Below are 23,785 nucleotides of genomic sequence, written 5' to 3'. Positions count from 1 at the left end.
GCGGGAAGGAGAGGAGGGGAAGGAAAAAAAAGGAAGGAAGGAAGGAAGGAAGGAAGGAGGGAGGGAGGGAGGGAAGGATTGAGGGAGGGAGGGAAGGAAGGAAGGGAGGGGATTGATTTTAAAGGGAGGAAGGAAAGAAAGGAAGGGATGAAGGAAAATTGATTTTAAAGGGGGAACCAGAGTCACTTCTGGTACAATCCAGAACATTCTAGCAGCCAACTTTAGTCCTGGCTGTCTGTTGGCTTAATTATATAAACTCAATTGTATCTCTCTAGATCTTAGTTGCAAACATCTGTAAACAGGAACAAAAGCTGAGGATGGGAATGTTTATAAACAGTAGGGGCAAGGTCCATGATTATAAATAAGTTAACTCTTCAGGACACAGTATTTACTATTAGGATCTAGGAGACAGCCCAGAGTTTCTATCACTGCACATCAGCAAAAGAGCATGAAACCAATATGGTGGAGCCTGCGCCCTCCCTTTTGGCTTTTTGACCTCTGGCAGCATGTGGGTGAATGGAGCTAACTGGAGTTTTAACACAAAAGAAAAGCAAAAGGAACCCACAGGAAGGCGTGGCTTTGGTGTGTGCATCAGAGGGACTTTCTGCTGAGTCCTCTGTGAGCCAGGGTGGGAAGGCCAATGCCTGATCTCCATGTGCTAAACCTTAATCAAGTCTTTTCCACAAGGAATTCTGCTCCCCAGCTGTCCCTATCATGGTCGAAGTGTGGTTGACAGGGGGATGGTCTTAGAGCTCAGAGACAGGTGAGGGCAGGGGTTAGAGAACACTTTGAGGGGCTAACCCAGGACCCAAGCAGCTAAGAGCCCATGCGCCGCTCAACCTGACCGCCAGACTGCTCAGCTGGCAGCACTGAGAAATACCAAAAGCCTGGGGTTGAATCCGACTATGCAAGATGCATGGAGGAGCAGTGCTTCTGCGGCTTTCAGGAAACTCCAGCCTAAGGTTTGCTCAGCTTTGCAGACTGCTCCAGCCAAGCCAAAGTATGGGATCCAGACATGAAGCCCCTCACTGCAGAGCAGGTCTGGCTTTGGTGGGGTCTGTTCACTTCTCTCCTGTGGTCCCCCGTGGGCGTGACAGCTGCAGCCCTTCCACTTGTCAGCAGGAGGGTGCCGGACGAGGATTTTGATGAGCGGCCAAAAGGAACTGCTCCTCACTCCACGAGGCCCGCTGCTGGACACATCATAATGCAAAGGTTTTTTTCCTAGCAGCCAGCTGCTCTGAAACCTCCTTGACTGTGTGTCCTTCCTCCTCTTCTCTTTCCATCTTATTTTAACTCTTGTGTAAGAGCAAGGACAAAAGAAAGATGCCTGTGGGTTTGTGGTGACAGTCCCTGATGGGTTCGGTGTTATTGCTGGGCCACAGGAATTCCTGAAAGCTTTTATGCTTCTTTGATAACCTCCTAGCTAAGTCAGAACCTCAAAGCTGCCTGAAGGCTATTGATAGAAGACAGTTTGGTCTATTAATCTAATTGAAATTTCCCTGGGGTACCTGGCTGGCCCCAGCCACTGTGGGCACACCCCAAGATAAACAGAACTTCCTCCTCCATGATTCGCCTGTCTCATCTTCTCTATCCTTGACCTGACCCCAAATTCATTTTCCTTGCCCTAGCCAGCGATCTTCCAAAGCGCAGACCTCTCTCTCTCCTGCTTAAATCTCGTTGCTTTTTGGGTAAAGTTCATGCTCCTAATGTGGTGTATAAGGTCCTGCATGCTCTGGCCCCTTCTCGCCTGTGCCTTATAGTCACATTCCCTCTAAGCCCCAACTTCTTCCAGTTTCCACAGTGTTAACTCTTTGACCACCTCTCCTACTCCCTGTGTCTAGAGTAGGATGAGACTCCCATGTCTGGCACCCAGGCTCACCCATAGCCACCTGTACATTTCTTCCCAGTGCTGATCTCACCTGCTCTTTTACTTGTCTGTGTTCCCTACTTGCATAAACCCCTGCAGGGCAGGGACTGGGTCTTTCTTATTTTCTGTTGTTTGTCCAGCACTTAACACAGTGGCTGGGGCATATTATAGTAAGTGCCTAATAATATTTGTTAAATAAATGATCAAAGCTGCTACTATTTATATTTATTTTCTTATAAATCAAAGGAAATAATAACTTTAATGTTACCTAAAGTGCGTTCATTCCCAGAGCTCTCAAATTCAAGATTTATTTCTCACTCATGATACGTATCCACACAACGGGTAGCTGAAGCTCTAATCTGAGATCCAAGCTGAAGGAACAGAGGGAGGGAGGAAAGGGCATGGCTAACTACTCTCAGGCTCTGAAAGTTTCTGCCCAGAAGTGATTATTTTCTCTTCTGCTCATGTTTTATTGGTCATAAGAAGTCACACAAGGCTGGGCGCATGGATCACGCCTGTAATCCCAGCACTTTGGGAGGCCAAGGCAGGAGAATCACTTGAATCCAGGAGGCAGGGGTTGCAGTGAGCCAAGATCAGGCCACTGCACTCCAGCCTGGCAACAGAGCGAGACTCCATCTGAAAAAACAAAAAAAAAAAAAAGGAAGTCACACAAGCGCATCTGAGCTGGCAGATTGGAGGCGATCTCCCTGTGGGGAGGGGTACCAGCGAACAGCGGTGCACTCTGCCAGTCATCATGACATAGCCATGAGGTAGATACAATGATTCCCATTTTGCAGACGATAAAACGAAGTCTCAGAGACATTAAGACATTTACCAACATTCAGGCATATGAGAAGTAGCAATGAAAAACACGGTGAAAGTGAAGCGCACCTGTGGACAGATTGTCATGATGGGTCTTGAGGCTGTGTCTACCATTTTCTTCCCCAGCAGGGAACCAAAGACCCATTTGACCATTTTGAACATCTGTTTTAAAGTTACACCATGCTTTGTTTCTAATCTCTTGGCAGGGAGGCTTCACACAGATTAAGTGCAACACAGATATTTTTATTGGTGGAGTCCCCAGTTACGATGATGTGAAGAAGAACTCGGGTGTCCTGAGGCCTTTCAGCGGGAGCATCCAGAAGGTACAAGTGTCTCTTCCTCATGTTTACTGGGCCACTCAGACCGCAGAAAATGAAAGCGAGGATTGTGATCAGTGTCATCGGCTGCACCCAAGAAAGACACTGCGAGAAAGTTTGAACATTTTTAAGATTTTATTTTGTAATGCCCGCAGCATGGCTTTCCAACCTCACTTTCCTATAACATCTGCTCCTGGGTCTGTGCCCAGCAGACATTCCATGAATGCCATTTGGTGATGATGAATTTTTACAGTAAATCTACCAAACTATATTAGGACTGCTGAGAGAGTTAAATGGCATCAGGTGTCTGCAGATACTTCCACAGCAGGGAAGGAGGAGTGTGGAGGTGGATAGCAGCCTTGGCTCTGTGCTCCTCTTTGGCAGTACTTCGCAGTTTGCTCCATATTAGAGCCCATGCCCATCCCCAGCCCCACACTTCAGCAATTGTTCATTGATCATGTAACCAAGCTCCTGAGAGCATAGATTAAAGAGTCCTTCCCTAGAAGGTTCAGAAAAAAAAGAGTAAAAGATACCGACTCCCCTGCTCTCTGTGTTTTACTCCTTCTCTTGGTGCTGCCTGTGATCCCTGTGGTTTTGAGGGCACGCCCTGGCTGCAGCCACCAAATGCTTGGAGCATAAGGATCTGAAGAAAAGCATGTTTAGTTCCTGGATGTTAGCTTCATCCTGTTTTCCTTTAGTGACCAGTGGGGGCTAAAGGATCCTTTTTGGACCTGAGATGGGGCATGAGGGAGGCTGAGGTGAAGGAAGAATGATGAAAGAAGTCCCTCCTTTCACTGAAAAGGGCCCCTGCGGCCGTGACCATCATGTCTCCCATCACAGTGTCAGGTCCAGTCAACATTTGCTGGCAGTCACCCACGTCTCTGTCCCTTTGTTACTGAACTCCGAGATCTGTGACATCTCAGTCCAGACCATTCTCCCCCACAAGTGGGCTTGGCCATGCTGAACCATGTGCTTCAAATTCTCACTTAGGAAACAAGCTGGGAAGCTAAGACGTTTCCCATCCTCTGCCCACCCTTCTCAGGCTGTGCCCTGCCCTTCACACAGCACACACAACCCTCTCCCCGTCTCCTGCTAGGACGACCGCCCTCTCCTGCCTGATTCCTGGGCTGGGCCACATCCTGGAGTGAACAGTGCCGTTCTTGGCTTGTCTCAGCACATGTTTATGCAGTTTCCTGATCCTTCACTTGCAGTGTGAAAGGGGGAGATTGTAGAAGGATCCTGGCTACTCTCCAGTAGCTTCTCAGATTCAGGACAAGGGGAAAGTTTTCTCTCAGCTCTCCCAATGCTCTCTAAGGGCCAGGCAAGCCTTTGGAAGCTTAGATTCATGGCAGGAAGTGCCATTGCTCACCTCTTATAACCTCTGGGCAGTGGGGATTCCCCTGGGAGGTGTTCTTTCTGTCTCCAAGTTCTGTAAAGTCCAGCAACAATTCAAAGCAAATCCATATTCTGAACCAAGGGCTGGTGACATTGGAGCCATTTATTTGCGGCTAGGGAACCCAGTAGCCCCTCCTCATAATTGATCAGTTTCACCAGCGTCACATTGCCGGGGAGAGGGGGCAAAGGAACTCTTTGGCACCAGTAAATTTGTGCACAATGGGGTAAAGATGTGGCCTGGGTTTCACTTTTGTTTCTTAAGTGGGGAAGCGAATGTGCAGAGGGAGGGGATTCAGGAATGTCAGGGAAGGGGGATAGCAGGAGTGAGTGGGACAATCGGGGAGGTCCAGCTGATGGAATTTTAGAGACCGCTTGAGAATATTAGTTGGAAACATACAGGAGTACACGGGGAAGCGTCTCTGGATTCCACAGCCACGGGGAGCCAGGGTGCCCTGTTTGACCTCCTGTCACCCTGGGTTTTGCGCTCTCCCCGTTGTGTTTATATAGCAGTGTCTCCCAACCTGGGCTGCATCTTCTGAAGTGACTCTCGAAACTTTTTTAAAGTTATGACTTGGTCTCACCTTCAGAGATTCTGGTTCAATGGGTCTGAGTGGGTCTGGGCATTAGTTTTCTTGAAAGCCCCCCCCCAGGTGTTTCTGATGTGCAGGTAGGTTGAAATCCAAACTTTGTAGTTCTTGGAACTTCTTTACAACCTAACCAGCCAGTCTTCCAGAACCAGAGGAGCGCTTCACTCTGTAGATTCTCCCAGATGGATCAACTTGGGATTACAGGTGTGAGCCACTGCGCCCAGCCTAGTTTCTACTTTTATAGTCTTGTCATCCATGCAGGAGCTGAATCCCAGCACTTTGGGAGGCTGAGGTGAGCAATTACCTGAGGTCAGGAGTTCGAGACCAGCCTGGTCAACATGGTGAAACCCCATCTCTACTAAAAACACAAAAATTAGTCAGGCATGGTGTCGGGTGCCTGTAATGCCAGCTACTCGGGAGGCTGAGGCCCGAGACTCTCTTGAACCCAGGAAGCGGAGGTTGCAGTGAGCTCAGATTGTGCCACTGCACTCCAGCCTGGGCGACAGAGCCAGACTCTATCTCAAATTAAAAAAAAAAAAAAGGAGAGAAACTTAAAAAATTTTTTTTAAATTTCCCTATGTGTAGCTTAGGTTAATGTGCCAAGGGAAGCTTTAGAAGACTACAAAGATGTTTTCTCAATTCCTGAATTTCTTTACGTTTTTCTCTCCCAAGATCATCCTGAATGACCGAACCATCCACGTCAAGCATGACTTCACATCCGGAGTGAATGTGGAGAATGCGGCCCACCCCTGTGTGAGGGCCCCTTGTGCCCACGGGGGCAGCTGCCGGCCTAGGAAGGAGGGCTATGACTGTGACTGCCCCTTGGGCTTTGAGGGGCTTCACTGCCAGAAAGGTACACTCAGGGGTTGGAGGCACAGCTCCCTGGAGGGAGTGGAGGGAGCGGATAGCCAGTTGGGGGACTGCAACTCTTAATGGAAGAGTTTTAACAGTGGGGCAGCTATACTAGTTATTTTGATCAATTATTTCAATAACTTATTAGATGATTATTTATAAACCATTATATTTCCTTAATAATAATTAAATGCTGAAATACTTCTGTTAACAGTAGGTAAATAGGTTCCCCACCTTCTGCCCTGGCTCCTTCCTTGAGAACGGCCTCATGGTCTGGCTACCCCAAAGTTAACCCATAATAGTAGAGATTTCCAGGACTTTTGCATCTGAGCCGCTTCCAGAGCCTATCCTGATAGATGGATACCTATGCTTTGTAGGCTGATAAATATTTTGACTCCTGTCTGTGAGTGCTGTGTAAGAGAAACCTTGCCCAAATACAGAAAAACATAAATTATACATTAGTTACTCCAAACTAAAGTATGCATAGCTGTTTTCTAGACTATCAAATTGCTGTGCCTCAGTTTTCTCAACGGTAAAATGGGAATAATAATAGCAATAGTATTGTGTGTGTAACACAGAGGGTTATGGTGTTGACTCAATGAGCATTTAGAAGACGGCCTGGTAAGTATTCAACCAATCAACTAATACTAGTCATTATTATTAGTGGGGAGAAAAATAAAACCCATCAGCAGGTGCTGTGGGCACCTCAGTTTCCATCTTGCCCTTGACTGAAAGCCAGGGCAGGTCATAAACCATAAGACCCTGCTGGATTTGCGTTCTGTACCTGCTTGTAAGAAGCAGAGGCCCTGGCCCTGGTATCTAGAATATGCTTCCCACATATATCCATCATGTCGGACCACACGGACCTTTGTTTTCCAGTCTCAGTGTGGCCTCACCTGCCCAAAAAGCAAACAGGCCTGGAGGAAATAAGGCAGTGAGCATTTGAAGGAATGTGCACTGTCTTTTCTATTTCTAGGTTCTTGATTTTTATCAGAATTAGGGCTGAGAGGAAAACTATAAATTACAGGTAGTCGGCCGGGCATGGTGGCTCACACCTGTAATCCCAGCACTTTGGGAGGCCGAGGTGGGCGGATCATGAGGTCAGGAGTTCAAGACCAGCCTGGCCAATATGGTGAAACCCCATCTCTATTAAAAATACAAAAATTAGCCAGTGGTGCATGCCTGTAGTCCCAGCTACTTGGGAGGCTGAGGCAGGAGAACTGCTTGAACCTGGGAGGCGGAGGTTGTAGTGAGCCGAGATCACGTCACTGCGCTCCAGCCTGGGCAACACAGCAAGACTCCATCTCAAAAAAAAAAAAAAAAAAAAAAACAACAACAAAAAAAAACAAATTACAGGTAGTTACATTGATATATAGAATGGTAGGAGAAGTTGTTTTGCAGCAATCCTAGAAAGTATGAAAGATGCCAATTTGCCAATTGGAAGACTTCATAGTATTTCTTATATTTAAATGAATTTTGAAAGCTACATGGCACATCATGAAATGTATTTTTAACAAGGAAGATTAATTGACCCATTTGTGAATTATCCTGATTATGATCCTAACAAGCAAATTGCTGTTTAGCTAATAGGTTGTACTTGCAGAGATTTAGCTGAAGAGTGGCTCATTCATTCAGAAAATTGTGTTTGGATTTCACACATCAGCGTCTGAATTTCCTAAGTCTCTGATTTTACCACAGGCGCTTTGAGTTTGCGCCTGCCTTTTATCTAACCTTAATGGTCAATATATAAAGCCTGGACTTAAATGAACGTTTAGCATTGGGAATTAAAGGAAAAAGGAAAGGATAATATGTGATCTTCTTAGCCTTCATTTCCTGCGATTGAACATTTGCCAGAACAGAGATAAAGTGCTCACATTTATAGCTTTCTAACTATAGGTTCAGGTTCAATGAGAAGAAATCTCACCAGAATAGTGGGGAAGATCCCAGTGAGCGCCTGGATCTGGCAAGCTCTGTGGGAATGGACAACGGCGAGGGAACTGTAGAATGCTGGGGCCTGTTTTCCTGCAAAGCAGTCTAGAATCAGGACTGGAACCCAGATGAGCCAGCAGCCACCCTCCATGTTGAATCAGTATCTGATTGTGTTTTGAAATCAAGATACTGCTTCTGGAAAGATGGCATCCTTTGCAAATCCTAGGATGGTTCATATATCAGAGGTATGGCCCCTGTCCCATAATTTCCTTTCCATCATAATGGCTGGAAAGGACTAATGGGTGCTCTGGGACAGTTTTTCCAGGCTCCAGCAGGTACCAGTTGTGGGCAGTTGCCATACAGTCTTATAAAATATTGGGGAAAGCATTTAGTCCCATTGTAAGGACTGGAAAGAAAAGGAAAAGAGATGGGCAATTGTGTTGTTCCATAGAGATGCAAGAGAATACACAGAAAGTTAGCGTAAATCCTTAGTCCGAGAGACCTTGAATGGTGAGAAGCCATCCGTGCTTGTCAGAAAGAAGCCTGTCTCATCCAGCAAGGTGATTTTTAGCCTTATATATTTAAAAGTTGGGGTTATTTTTCTGCTTCGTAATCAAACCATGCTTCAAAAGCAAGAACCTGTTCCCAGCATTCATACAGAAGTTAAACTGGTCCTTTTACATGGAGCAAAATGGTATAGAAATAACCAGCAGCAGGCCTCACCCAGTCCATACCAGAGGGCACCTTCTTCATGAGGAATTTGGTTTTCTGGATCATCTTTTCAGCCCCATCAGAGGATGTGGCAAGTGAGTTCCACAAGGGCCATAGTTGGACGACTTGACACTTGTTCCCACCTCTTGTAACTCAGGAAAGCAGGGGCCAGAAACTCATAACCACTCAAACATGGTGGTTTCAGGGTCTCCTCTTTTCCTGTGGGGCTGGAGGCAGGAGCAGGAGGACCTGACCCAGACTGAGGGGTACACTGAGCTCCCACCAAGCATCTGAGATGCTCTCGGGGTGCCGCAGGCTTCTGTAGCAGTAGCCGCTGCAGAAACTTGAACCTGTCTGTCCCAACTTCAAGACCGACAAGGACAGGAGATGCCCGAGGTTCTTCTTACTCCCAGCATGACTTCAGGCAACAAGAAAAAACATAAGCTTTGACCTGGGGTGGGGGGGTCCCCTCGCCCTCCATTTGGTGGCCGTCACTTTCAGGCATCTTCTCCACCCCAAACCTCAGCACCCCATGTACTACCCAATACCTATGCCCCCTTTTCTCTCACCAAGGTCTCCCCTGTCAAAAATTACTTCCATTCTTAGAGATTTCTTTCCATTTTTCTCTACCTGCATCCAAATGGACCCATCTTCTGTCCCAGTTCCTCAGAGCTTGTGTATCTAAGTGAGTTACTAAAATGTCCTAGCAGAGTTTCACAAGGCACATGTAAAAAACTAAGTTCTGAGGAATATTAATCGCTGCTTTGTACACAAAACACACACATACACACGCATTCACATACACACACATTCACATACACAAAATGGGAGGAGGCTTCTATGGTGAAATACATTTGGATAATCCTGAGTAAACAGACAATTCTCTCTCTTCTGCAGAACTTCTCAGAGCCTTTGCTATGCTCTGAGTGTCTAAGGGGTGAGTGCAGGATACAGCTGTTTTCTCTGGGTTCTTCCAGTCAATAGTGGACAAGTCACCTGGGAAACTAAGCTTTGACCTTTCCTACCCTTCCCTGTATTATAACAGCTTCAATTCAGACTGTGCAGGATCCCACGGGCCACTAGATGGCGGTGTTTCTCTGTAGCAGGTGGCCCCGCACACAACAGAGCCAATAGGTGTTGAGATAAAGCTAGGCTAGGGCATGTACTCATGGGGCACGCAGTCCTCAAGTATCCAGTGCTGCCTGATGGGTACTAACCTACCACACGTGCAACATTTACAGTATTCTATGTTGTTTAGTAGAGTCACATCATGTCCAGGGTCTGATTTGGGTGATTGGTTTTTTATTTATTTATTTATTTGATCCCAGTGTATAAAAAAATAGCTTCTGTAAATATAAGAAAATTGTTTATAAAACCACAAATTAATAAAACACACAAATTATGCTACTAAAGGGAATTTCTTTTTTTGTTATACAGGAAAATTTATTTAAAATAAGTCATTTCAAATTAATTGGAAAAGAGAGGTTATTTATTGTTACACAAGTAATTCGATTGTTATATAGGAAAAAATTTTAATCACATTTATCTTAAAGGTGAATTAAAGAGTGAAATATGCAAACATCCACATTAAACAAATACCTAGACTCTTTCGCAGCAGTCCTTCAGTTAATGACCATGTTGGCTGTTCCCAGTCCCTCATTCTGGTCATTTCCTCCTTTAGTAATTGGAACTTGTAATAGCATAATTCTGAGATGGTTCCCAAGATTCCTGCACCTTCACTAGGGAAACAGGAGCATAGGAGAGCCAGAGTGACACCATTTTTAAAATCAACTCCATCTTAAAACTAGCAAGGCGCATTCCTTTCAGTCACATAGACATGTAAGATGTCTATGGCTAAGGAAGCAGCTTAGTAATGCCTGCAAAGACAAACCCTAGGACACCCAAACATTCAGATGCCCTGATATCGCATAACAATATATACTTTTAAGATGATTAGAGTCAGGCCAGGGGCCGTGGCTCATACCTGTAATTTCAGCCCTTTGGGAGGCTGAAGCTGGTGGATCACCTGAGGTCAGGAGTTCGAGACCAGCCTGGCCAACATGGTGAAACCCGTGTCCCTACTAAAAATGCAAAAATTAGCTGGGTGTGGTGGTGCACACCTGTAATCCCAGGTACTCGGGAGGCTGAGGCAGGAGAATCACTTGAGCCCAGGAGGAAGAGGTTGTAGTGAGATCGTGCCATTGTACTCCAGCCTGGGTGACAGAGCGAGACTCCATGTCAAAAAATAAAAAATATAAGATGATTAGAATCATGTTCTGATGTACTTACGCACTAAATGCCAAGGACAACTTTCTTTAGAAAACATTTAAACCAACTGCAAGAGCCAAATTCAAGGGAATTTCTTTTCTGTGGATGGTATATCATTAAACACCCCCAGAATGGGAGATCTGGAGGTGTCTAGTGTAGATGTTTACCTTCAGATAGTTGAAGGGCTGCTAGTTTAGGGAAAGGTGTTGTTTGTTTTTACTTTGTGGCTATAGTCAGCATACTATAATAAAGATATCTGTACCTAGTAGAATGGTCCAGCACGGGAGGTACCACCTTGTGGAAGAGTGAGCTACTCATTGTGGGAAATATTCGCTCTGGTGGGATGGGCATCCATCAAGGATGCTGCTGACAGGAGCCCTGGTTGTTGGGGAAGGTGGCCTTCCATGCCCACAGGGCCCTTTCCTGTGCTAAGGTCCTGTGAACATGTGAAAGAACCAGTGGTCCCTTCAACTCGTCGTTTTTTTTTTTTTGAGATGGAGTCTAACTCTGTTACTGTACTCAGGCTGGAGTACAGTAGTGTGATCTTGGCTCACTGTAGCCTCTGCCTCCCAGGTTCAAGTGATTCTCCTGCCTGAGCCTCCAAAGTAGCTGGGATTACAGGCCTGCCCCATTACGCCTGGCTAATTTTTGTATTTTTAGTAGAGACGGGGTTTCATCATGTTGGCCAGGCAGGTCTCGAACTCCTGACCTCAGGTGATCCACCGCCTGGGCCTCCCAAAGTGGAGGGATTACAGGCATGAACCACCACACCTGGTAAACTATAGTCTATTAGGAATTCCAAGTTCCTCAAATGGAAAATTTGCTTTGCCTAGACAGCAGGGCTTCTGGCTTGGAGGTTGCCATCCACTGGGGTGTTTTTGTATGCGTGTGTCACCAGATGGCACAAGTTTTTAGATATAAATGTAAGAAAATAACAAAAACACATTTCAATTAATAAATCATTGAGGCCATTGCCAACAGAGAAAAGATAATGTAGAAAAAAAATTAGGTATACTGGAAATTGTAGAGGAAGTGGGGGAATAGGAAGAAGCGATTTGTCCAAAGATACAAAATTACAGGGAGATAGAAGTAAGTCCTGGTGTTCCATAGCACTATAGGATGACTGTAGTTAACAATGGTACATTATATAGTTGCAGATAACTAGGAGGATGTTGACTGTTCCCAGCACAAAGAAATGATACATTTTGAGATGATGGATATGCTAATTACCCTTATCTGACCCCTATATATTATATGTATCAAAACATCACTATGTACCCCATAAATATGTACAATTATGTGTCAATTAAATTTTTTTCAATAAAATAAAAGAAAAAAATTAGGTATAGGGTTAGGTTAAAATATAATCATGTTGGCCAGGCACGGTGGCTCACACCTGTAATCCTGGTACTTTGGGAGGCTGAGGCAGGTGGATCACCTGAGGTCAGGAGTTCGAGACCAGCCTGGCCAACATGATGAAACCCCAACTCTACTAAAAATTCAAAAATTAGCTGGGCATGATGGCACGTACCTATAGCCCCAGCTACTCAGAAAGCTGAGGCAGGAGAATCACTTGAACCGGGAGGGAGAAATTGCAGTGAGCCGAGATCGTGCCACTGCACTCCAGCCTAGGCAACAGAGCAAGACTCTGTCTCTAATAATAATTAATAATAATAATGCTTACAACATTTAAACCAACTACAAAGGGCTAGAAAGGGCTCAATGGCCACTTTGAGCTCTGATGATTTTGGATGGGATAATTTGTCCCTATATATACTCACTTAAATGAAACATATTTTTACCATTTTGTATCCAGTAGTGTTATTTCTCAAGAATGCCTCTGCCCTTTGTTAATCACAAGATAACCAGGGCTCTAGAATCCTGCAAGGAGAGATGGGGTGGGGTGGGAATGTGGGCGGTATTTTCCACCAGGGAGAGAGAAGAGGCAGCTGGCTGGCTTATCATTCCTGTTTCACATGCAGCCCAGAGCCAAGGAAAGTAATAATCACTGACAAGGTAACTTTTGAGCACGAGCTGTTTCTCTAGATTTAGAAGAAATGCAGATTGTCAGCCGAAGGCAAGGGAGCCTCAGAAGTGTCAGACAGCTGACTTTAGACATCTTCTTGGTCCACTGCCACCCCCACCTTCATTAAGCCGAGATGAGACGGGGAGGCAGGTGGCTCGGTGCCAATCATCCTGAGGAGAGATTTCCAGTGGTTCCCGCGGGTCTCATATTCACATTCCCTAAGAGGACGCTCTGGACCTTCGGGCAGAGCTTTGTGAGAGAAACAAGGCTGACTTCAAGTGATCTGCAACCAGAGCAACTGGGATTTGACAAGGACTGTGCAAGGCTGACTCTCCCTGTTCTCTTTCATGCTGGCACCGGGCAGAGTGTGGGAACTACTGCCTCAATAGTAAGTACAGTAAGTCCTATGAGAGACTGTGAGAGTGCTCTGGGCTTGGACCAGGGCCTGCCAGGGCAGGCCAACTGCATGTAAAGGGGATCCGGGGTGAGTGGTGTGGGAGCCGGGACACACCTACACTCGGTGGGAAGCCTTCCCGCCGGCCGGCCAGAGGACACTTCTCTCCTGAGCTGGGGTCTGAGCCGGCAGCGGCTGGGGGCTCCCACAGAGCCCCTTGGAAGCTCGTGTGCAGAGCTGATGTGTGGCAGGCACGTCCTGACCCTTGCAAGGAGTTCAGAAAGACGGGTGTTGGCCACAGGCCCACGGCCACGCCATGGCCAACAACAGCAGGGATGGGCCCCGGCTGTCCCACTCCCGCTGGGGGTGAGCCAAACCCACCAGGGACTCCTTGGTTCAGTGTAGCTTCGCGAAGGCCTCCTCTGCCGGTCAGCTTAGATCTTCTGTCTTCCTTCTCCCTTCCCAGCCATGGTGTCCTGAAACGACGGGCCCGCTGCCCCAGCCAAGAGCGTCCTTCCACCTCCTCCGTTTTTGTACTCTTACCTGCCACCTGTCCTCCTCATCCCTAGCATTTCTCTCTGTTCCTCTGGGTCCATTCCCGGCCCTCCTCTTCCGGCACCTCTTTTCCGTTTCCGTTTCCGGTCCTTCCGTGCCTGGTGGCCGCCCTCCACGCTGCCTTTTCTCCGCCCGGTCTTCCTTCCTCTTCTTGCCACAGTGTCCCTTCTTTCTCACTCATCCCACCCGTGCTCCTGCTTGGCTTCTTTCCCGTCCGTTTGCCATTTTGCCTCCCACTTTCTTTTCCTCCCTCTGTTTCCCTTCCTTGTCTCCTCTTCCTCCTACCTCCTGTAGTCAGAAGGGAGTGGCTGGGGGTGCGGCCCCAAACTGTAGGGACAAGAGCCCTTCACCGCCGTCCTGTTGGGTCCTCGCAGCCTCAGGCCCTTGTCCAGGGCTGCACGGCTTCGGAGAACCACAGAGCTGTTTCTTGGGTAGTTACCTCCAAAACTGTCTTTTAAATTTTCTTTTTCATCCTTTGTTTTTCTTGTTTTCTTTCCTCTCTTCTTTTTTTTTCGAGATGGAGTCACACTCCGTCACCCAGGCTGGAGTGCAGTGGTGCAGTTTTGCCTCACTGCAACCTCTGCCCCCCAGATTCAAGTGATTCTCCTGCCTCAGCCTCCTGAGTAGCTGGGATTACAGGTACACACCACTACGCCCGGCTAATTTTTGTATTTTTAGTCAAGACAGAGTTTCAACATGTTGGCCAGGCTGGTCTTGAACTTCTGACCTCATGATCCACCCACCTCGGCCTCCCAAAGTACTGGGATTACAGGTGTGAGCCACCGTGCCTGGCCTCTTTTGTAGTTTTTATGAAAGGCTCTGGGAAGCTGCCAAAACAGAGACTGGCACTTGGGTGCACATTGTCCTCGGCTTTGCTGTTTCCTCTCTTTTTTTATGTTTGAAGGTTAAGTTTGATCGGTACGATTGTTCATAGCATCGAATAATTATCCATTTCCTCTCCAGGTGGCAAGTCCTTCATTCAGTCTCTTCTTTGCACAAATCACATATTTTCTTGAAACTATAATACTTTTTATAAGCCAGCTTATTCTCCCTCAGTTTGCACATTTCTTTGAATTTGAGATTTATTCTACCTTAATTTCTTTAAAGCACCATTTCTGTATCTTTCCAAAATGGAAAGAGATACGCTGTTATTTCTCTAGGAGAAATCTCCTAGTGTCATCCGTTCGTGACACGACACATAGTCACTTAAACTCTAATTTTGCTAACCGTGTGTAAAAGGGTGATTCTTCAGGAAAACAAAGTGTTGAGAGTTTGGGAGGAAGAAAATGCATTTCTAAAGTATTGGAAAGTTAAGAGGTGTCGGAAGCCAGAATTAGGAAGAGCCGGTCAGGTTCACAGTTTATTGCTCTGTTAACCACGTGATCTCAGGCAACTCCTCCATGCTTTCTACTCACTTAATTCTTCCGTAAAATAAGAATAACCAGCCATTCCCTTCCGCCGTACTAGTTGCTGCTTCATGAGATTGTAGTGAAGATCTTGTGAAATAGACCAGGCACAGTGGCTCACGTCTGTAATTCCAGCACTTTGGGAGGCCGAGCCGGGTGGATCACCTGAGGTCAGAAGTTCGAGACCAGCCTGGCCAACATGGTGAAACCCCTTCTCTACTAAAAATACAAAAATTATCCAGGCATGGTGGTGGGTGCCTGTAATTCCAGCTAGTTAGGAGGCTGACGCAGGAGGATTGGTTGAACTCGGGAGGTGGAGGTTGCAGTGAGCCGAGATCATGCCATTGCACTCCATCCTGGGCATCAAGAGCAAAACTCCATCTCAAAAAAAAAAAAAAAAAATCTTGTGAAATACACTGGAAGGAGATCAGAAATGAAGGACTCCAAGCCTCATTCACAGTGCTTTTGAGTCTCTCGAAATCATAGCTTAAAGGGTTCTACAGCAAATCAGCTTTCCAGAATCCTAGTAGCCCTTATTGATGGATTTGTTTTCTCTGCCTCCCTTGGAGAACATCTGGGGTTATCCCCAGCTGCTCTCCACATTGATCTTTGGCTTCCAAGAATAATTGGGAAGAGTTCAAGTTTCGGCACATTGTGAGGACTTCTCAGCAGCGCTGAGGCCAGTGGCAGGGACAGGACTTCCCAGGAGGGGAAAATGGGGGAGAAGCCAAGCCCAGGCCATGGATCTGGGCAACTGTGAACCTGGCCAAATTTACATGTGGTCGAAGGGAAGGTGCTGACCCATTGTTAAACATCCTATTTCCAGGAGCTGCCTTTCTGGGCATTTTCCTGCCATGTGTTTGAGTGCAGGGGGCAAGACAGCTACATACTAAGTAACCTTTCTCTGTTCTGTTCCAGCAATCATAGAAGCCATTGAGATCCCGCAGTTTATTGGCCGCAGTTACCTGACGTATGACAACCCTGATATCTTGAAGAGGTAATAAGCTTCAACAGCCTCCGTCCTCAGCTTTCTGGTGGTCACTTTCTCTATATCCTTCTCAGGGTTTTTTCTTATATTTCATGCCAGAAGATAATTCTCAAAGAAGACCATTCAGCCATGGTCTCAGGGGAAACACACACACATGAAATAAACATAGAAATTAGAGGAAAATAAAACTAAAAACAAACTAAACTTCAGAAATTGGCCTTTCAAATAACCCTGTTACAAACAATCCAGTATCTTTCTGGTCAAAGGGCCTGGAGAGAGAGACATGGCTTGTCCCAGAGTTTCCAGTATTCAGGCTTTGAGAAGCAGGGAGCATGTGACGTTTCTGAAGCCTGAGTGATGAGTGTGATTCTCTGAGCAGGGAAGTTCCATGCTGTGCCATGGCCAGAGTATGCAGGTCTGACCTGGGCCAGCAGCAGCAGGACAGACAGATCCAAGCCCGTTCCCTGCTGGGTCCGTACCTACCCTGCGTCTTCATCAGTAAAGATCTCGTGGCCTTTTCAGGCTCTGGCCAGTTCAATGAGGGGCTTCTCAGCTCTCTTCATGTGGATTCAAGAGCATAGCACAGGGAAATGCTCAAGCCACAGCCATGGCATCTCACCCCTGGGGGCAGAAGTCCCAGCTTGGCCTGAAGTCCTTCATCTTGGTTTGGAATAGCCTTTTACATGGCAAAATCCTCAACTCAGTTAAGCCTGTTTTTGGCACTTTCAGTTTGCCCCTTGTCTCTTTCTTTCCCTCCCCCCAGTTCTTTGTGGTTTATAGTGTGCTATTCCCCTTTCTGCTTCCCACAGTCATTCTAGGATTTCCCTTCCTCTTCCGATGGACTGCATCTTAACACAGGAAGGCAAATCTTTAAGTGAAAGGCATCCAGTTCTTAGGGTGGAGTTCGATGGCTTTTCAGGGAACAAAAGTGGTTGGGAGGAATTTTCCTAGGGCATTGGATGTCTCTGGTAACTGGGAAAACACACCAGGCAGACATTGCTTCACTTCTGTAATCCCGGCTTGTATTTATCTGTGTTGTCTTGGCGTGGGGACTTAGGTAAAATGGATTCCCAGCCAAGACAGAACTTCCTCCTCCTTCAGCCCTTTCTCTCCAAAGATGGAAGGTCATTCAGTCCCTAGAAAACAGTGACAAGGTAAAAGGGGGGCAAATCTTCAGGCTCTGGGGGTTGGTGAGAGGCCACCAGTGGTTTGGGGAAGCAGAGGAGCTTGATGAGAGCAGGAGACGTGAGGCCCAAACCCACAGCAACTCCAGTAGCGTGCAATAGTGTGTATGTGTGTACACGTGTGTGTGTGCATGTGTATATATGTATATGTAGGTACAGATGCATGTATGTGAGGCTCCAGGTAAAAGTCAAGTTCAGGGTCTTTTTTGGTCAGATACCTTTGGTGGCAAGTAACAGAAAGCTCATCTTAAAATGTCTTACCCATAAGGGGTATTTACTATTTTATACCGCAGAGTCCAGACTGACACTGGATCTTGGGTTGATTAATCAAGAGAAGCAGTTGTACCATCAAAGATTCCAGTCTCATCCATATTTCTTGCTCATTGTCCTCAGCATCTTCTCCAGAGGCCACTCCCCAGCTGCCCGTAAGCCGCACATAAGATGACTGTATCCCGTGGAAGTCAAAAAGACTTTTTTCCTCATATGACTCTTTTTAAAAGAGAAGGAATTCTTCCCAGAATTGTATCTCTTTGGACAAAAGGCATACGATTGTGTCTCTCTTTTGTGCTGCCACATGCCTGCCCATGAACCAATCACTGGCGAGAGAAATGGGAACCTCTTGATTAACTTGTAGCCGATCAGTATACCCAAGGCAAATGGAAGAGGGAAGGAGCCTGGAGCAAAAGTCTGGGAAAAGCAGGTCTCTAGGGAACAGGCAGTGCTAGATTGTTCTGCACCTAGCCTGGGGACCACGCTCCTCCCTCACTGCCCTGAGACCCTGCATGAGGAACGCAAATTGGTCTCTTCTGACTAGATCAGGCTCTGGGAAGCCCAGACAATAGTCCCCTCCACTGTTCATGATTGAGGACACTCTGCAGACACAGACCCAGCTGTGTGGGACAGAGAGAGGGATGTTACAAGTGACTGGAGAATGGACAAATAAACTTTTCCAATAGCGTTAGGCTGGCAGCAATATTAAATTATGTATCCGCCTATCTCACCCTTGATTCAAGGAGCTCAGCCTGCCTCTTTTCCCTGTGCAAGATGAAACACTGATCATGCTAATGAGAATGAATTTGTGAACTAGCCTATTCCCAAGCATTGCTAAGAGCACATCAGCCTGTGAACCTATCCCCAGCCATGGTTGTAGGGCATGGAGCCGGCCTTGCCTGAGCACCCCTCCTTTCCTGAAAGTTCCTGTTCTTCTCCACCCTGGCTCTGCCTCAGCACCACTCCAGACCATTCATCTCTCAGGCCGTGTTCCTTGTCTGAGATGCCATCACCTTGGCATTTCCCCTGACCAGACCTTGCCCCCAAGGACAGTCACCGGCCAGAACTGGCTATCCACAGCCGTGGTCCTAGCCCAGGGTGGCTGCCGTTTTGAGTCTCTTGGTAGTTGGGAAACACACTTTCTGTTGGGGAACGGGGCCCTGGAGTAGTAAAACAGGAAAGAGAAAAGAATGATGTGTGTCCGGGGGTGCAGCCTAAGCCATGGCATTGGCCATAGTCTCGCTAACCTGTCACTCAGCGAACGCTCTCTGGTGAGGGTTCACGGTGCTTAGCGAGGGAGACTGCTGCCGAGAGAGCAGTCCAGACCTTAGACCTGTGGTGCAGCTCATGGTGATGAAGTAAGTGTCAGAAAGTGCCAGATTATCCTTAACATCTGGTTGCTCAGGGCTGGCAGACAAAACTGGAATTACTTGGAAACAGATGTTGGTGGTTGATTTGGTGGACTTGTTTGTGTATTTCCTCCAGGGTGTCAGGATCAAGATCAAATGTGTTCATGAGGTTTAAGACAACTGCCAAGGATGGCCTTTTGCTGTGGAGGGGAGACAGCCCCATGAGACCCAATAGCGACTTCATTTCCTTGGGCCTTCGGGATGGAGCCCTCGTGTTCAGGTAACCAACCCCCTCTCCAGTGGCCTTCAGCAGCACCTTGCAATTTTCTCTGACAGCACAGATTGTGCCAGAGTGATTCAGAAGGGAGCCAGAACACAGTCTGCTGGAATTGGCTGAAGCCTGAAGCTCCAAGGCTTATTCGAGGCTCCTGGTCTTTCTTTCCAACATGCATCTTATAGAGCAGGAGTCAGCAAACTACGGCCTGCAGGCCAAATCTGACCTACCACTCTTTTGTAAATAAAGTCTTATTGGGGCCAGGCACCGTGGCTTATGCCTGTAACCCCAGCACTTTGGGAGGCCAAAGTAGACAGATGACTTGAGGTCAGGAGTTCGAGACCAGCCTGAGCAACATGGCGAAACCCCATCTCTACTGAAAAATACAAAAATTAGCTGGGTGCGGTGGTGGGTGCCTGTAATTCCAGCTCGGAGGGAGGCAGGAGAATGGCTTGAACTCTGGAGGCCGATGTTGCAGTGAGCTGAAATCGTGCCATTGCACCTCAGCCTGGGCATCAGAGCAAGACTTCATCTCAAAGAAGAAAAAAAGTCTTGTGGGAATACTGCAGTACTTTTTTCTTTTTCTTTTTTCTTTCTTTCTTTTTCTTTTCTTTTTTTTTTTTTTTTTTTTTTTTTTTTCTTTTCTTTTTTTTTTTTTTTTTTTTTTTTGAGAGGGAATCTTGCTGTTGTTGCCCAGGCTGGAGTGCAGTGGTACAATCTCAGCTCACTGCAACCTCTGCCTGCTGGGTTCAAGTGATTCTCCTGCCTCTGCCTCCTGAGTAGCTGGGATTACAGGTATGTGCACCATGCCTGGCTGATTTTTATCTTTTTAGTAGAGATGGGGGTTTCACCATGTTGGTCAGGCTGGTCTCAAACCCTGAATTCACGTGACCCACCCGCCTTGGCCTCTCAAAGTGCTGTGATTATATGTATGAGCCTCCATGCCTGACCCATACTCTTTCATTTCTATATTGTCTATGGCCATGTTCATGCTTCAGTGGCACACTTGAGTAGCTTCAACAGGAACTGCATGGCAGAGCCTTAGGAATGTACCGTCTAGCCCTGTGAGGAACAGTTCTGTGCCCTTGTTCTAGTGTGTTACTGCTGCATGCGCCTTACTCACAAATTAGGAAGGAGCAGAAAGAGGACTTGGATACTGCCAAGCATGAAGGCCTAACATGGAAGCGAGTACTCAGCCTAAGACTCAGCAGCTCAGGAAGGTGTAAAACGCTAAGCTCCAGGAGCTCTGACTGTAAATTCTGACTCTGCTCCCTGTTAGCTATGTAGAGTGGGAAGGAGAACCCCTGCTTTCCAGTGTCTGCTGCCAGAGGAACAAAACACAGATTCATGTCTCAATAGATCCACCATCATGAGAGTTTGGTAAATACTTCTTGGGTGTTACTGATAAGGCAGTGCCAGAAGTTCTTCCCTCTTTTAAATGAATTTAGACTGTTTTCACATTCGTCAAATGGGTAGCTATGAGGTAGTTAAAGAATGATCTGAATGATTTCTCCCCACCCTTCTTACCAGAATGGGTGAAAGCTGAGCTTCCAGGGTGCAGGGACTGTCTCATGTAACATGAAAACACTTCTCTAGAGATTGTCATGACACATTCTCACATGAGGTTAGAAATCACTCATCTAGACGGTGGCTTTCCAAGTGTGGTCTCCAGACCAGCAGCCTCAATGTCACCTGGGAACTTGTTTGAAATCCACATTCTTAGGCTCCACCCTGACCTACCGAACCAGAAACACTCCAGCAGTGGGATCCAGCAACCCGTGTGGCAGCCATTTCCCCAGGCAATTCTGATACCCTTGAAGCCTTGAGCCCCATGGGGGAGGCATTTCTGGGGCTGCTACTTCTTACTTCCCCCTCTGATGACTAGCTCGAGTGTTCGCTCAATGATATGAAAGTAATTGGAATTGAAATAGACGAAGGAGGGCTCGTTGAACAATGGAGAAGTTGAGGACTTAATTCTGGGGCTCCTGTTGGTCCTGTGCTAAGATTACTGACAGCCCAAGTAGGATAACAGAAATCTTTCCATTTGAATAAAAGACGTTTTGAGAGGAAATGTCACTTGTCTAATGTCATGCTCATCTCTAAATAGCAGAGCATGCTAAGTGACTCAATCCTGTGATTGTTGGGGACCTTGGAGAGTCACGTGTAGTTGAGGCTGGAGGCTGGCAGGTGAGAGGCAGCTTCTCACCATCTCTGCTTTCCTGTCCCCCACGGCCTCCCACCCATTGCTGACCCAGAGGTCGAACACAGAGCTCTTAACACCCTATTTCAGGCTGGCGGCCTTGAAGCCATTTTCTTGTGGTTTTCCTGTGGTTAACCTCATCAAGGCCTCAAGTACTTGATTGTGCACAGAAAAGAGAACTGAAACAGTAGCTTAGCTGTGGGTGGGATAGTCCAACTTCCCTCTAAACTGCCAGCTGAACCTATTCACCACCCACTTTACCCCAGCAGGGAAACAGGGTCGGCTCAGGGCTGCCACAGCTCCCAACAGCTCCCATGCCCAGACCCGGATAGCCCCTCCCCTCTCCCACCTGCTTAGGATCCTGGACATATTTCTTGTTACCATTTCTTTCTCCAGTTCCTGAAAATTGGCCCTGTGTTTTTCTTCTAATCCTGGAGTTCTGATTGTGTTCTGTGTGAGATACATGGCTGAACCCAGGCCAAGGCCGACTTCCGTGCCTGCCCCGGTCCCGGAGCCGCCCCATCGCTGCCGCTCTGTTCTTCCTCCATCTGCGCTGTTTTTTCACCACATCCACACCCCCAGACACTGATGTAGGGAAGCGCCCTGGGGACAGAGAGGAATTCCAGTGTAGGCCAGTGGTTTGAAGATGTCACTGGGGAGCTTGTTTCAAAGGTAGACTCCCGGGCTTGCCCCCTGAGATTCTGAAGCAGTAGTTGCAGTGGGCACCAGGTCTGATTAGAAACAAGAACTCTGGTGGTTCCAGGAGCCATGCCGTGAGAAACAGGGTCCGAAGTGGCTTTGGAATCACACATGCCTGATCCCCCATGTGAGCTCATTCAAGTTACCTAAGTCTGAGCCTCTGTCCCGTCCTCTGCAAAACGACAGAGTTTGTTGTAAAAATTGAATGAATGAATTCATGTAAAGGATTCAGTGCAGGGTCTGGTATAGCTAATTAAGGATAATGATAAGAAAAATTATTATCCATGGTCAAGCGTTTTCTGAGTTTTAGAAGCCTTTACCTCAGAGAGAGAACATGTAGTTATGATTAAAATGCAGCATTTTTATTACTGTTATTGTTATTTTTAATAAGTCATGAGCCCTGCCCTTGAGGAGCGCATACTGCGCAGTCTGGAGAGTGAATCGTTCTACAGAGCAAACAAATTGTTCTTGAGGTTTCAGTGTCTGATCCAGGCTCAAAGCAAATGGAAGAGGAATCCTAAGATAATATAGTCTCAACTTTCATGACTTTCTTTACCTAAATGCTGGTCTTTTGGCTAAGTTAGTGCTCAAAGCCTTTCTGCTGGAGAATAGGAAAAAACAATGAAATTCTAACAATCTATATATGTATATAGACTTACAGTTTTGGTGCAAGATTTAGCAGAAAAAAAGGAAATCGAAGTGCTCAGAGAAAATGAGTGTGTTTTTCTGTTTTCTGCTGTTTTCGTTTTGTTTCACTTTGTTTTGTGATTGTACATGGGGCATAAAACCTACCACCGGCGGGTTTTGTGAACATCACTTGACCGTTCACAGTGAACGTTGCCTGCTATTTTTACCTCATCACATTATCATGCAACGGAGAGAGGGAAGAGACTTTACATTACTTGTGCTACAGTTTAAAGCGGACGTGATTAAAAGTGCCACCACAGGAAAGCAGGAAGGTGGCCAAGTGGTTTCCAAACGGCCTCTCTGGAAGGTATTCCTGGGTGGCCTGCCGTGGTGGCCTGCCTCACGGCCTCTAGTGCACACCAAGCTCAGCGGCTCAGAATAACCCATCACAGTGGTCAGATTCCCAAGACATGGGTAAAGAAGTTAAACATGAATTTGGCGGTGGGAGGGTGGGATGGGCAGTGGGCGGACAGACCATCACAGTAACACAGTATGAAACATTACTCATCATAGAGCCCTTCTTGTTCCTGATACTCTAGTACTGATGTTTCCTTACATGAGGGCATTAAAAAACAACCTTGATAACATTATGCTAAGGGAAGTAAGCCAGTCACAAAAATGGCAAATACTCTATGATTCCACTCATATGAGGTATGTAGAAGAGTCAAATCCATGGAGTCAGAAAGTAGAAGGCTGATTGTCATGGGCTTGGGGGAGGAAGAATGAGGGGTTATTATTTAATGCAATGGTTTGGTTTTGTACGATGAGTTTGGAGATTGCCAGCCCATCAATATGAATATGTACTTAATGCTACTGCACTGTATGCTTGTTTTGTTTCTACGTTTTTATACTGACATAACTTGCATGCCGTGTACACCTGTTCAGTGCTGAGCTTGATACATTTAGAATATATAAGCATCAAATCACTACCGTCTAGATAGTATATAGATATAGAACATGTCCACCACCCAAAAATGCTCCCTCGTCCTTCTCCTGGTGAAGGTA

General features: G+C 46.7%; 1 protein-coding gene across 3 annotated transcripts in view; it reads left to right on the top strand.

Annotated features, from left to right (window-relative positions):
- The window catches only part of EGFLAM (EGF like, fibronectin type III and laminin G domains), a 227,006-nt gene that overhangs the window by 193,814 nt on the left and 9,407 nt on the right, over positions 1–23,785 (top strand). For 2 of the 3 annotated variants that reach the window (XM_032278918.1, XM_032278917.1), the window contains 5 exons: positions 2,896–3,012; positions 5,661–5,841; positions 13,139–13,162; positions 16,048–16,126; positions 19,057–19,200. In XM_032278918.1, coding sequence (XP_032134809.1) covers positions 2,896–3,012; positions 5,661–5,841; positions 13,139–13,162; positions 16,048–16,126; positions 19,057–19,200 — 545 coding nt within the window. The remainder of the gene's footprint in view (positions 1–2,895; positions 3,013–5,660; positions 5,842–13,138; positions 13,163–16,047; positions 16,127–19,056; positions 19,201–23,785) is intronic. The other variant, XM_032278919.1, reaches the window with a different exon arrangement.

Source organism: Sapajus apella, unplaced genomic scaffold (assembly GCF_009761245.1).
Source record: "Sapajus apella isolate SASKATOON/1434 unplaced genomic scaffold, GSC_monkey_1.0 scaffold11, whole genome shotgun sequence".
In the NCBI taxonomy this organism is placed as follows: Eukaryota; Metazoa; Chordata; class Mammalia; order Primates; family Cebidae; genus Sapajus; species Sapajus apella.
This window is presented reverse-complemented; position numbering and strand designations above follow the sequence as displayed.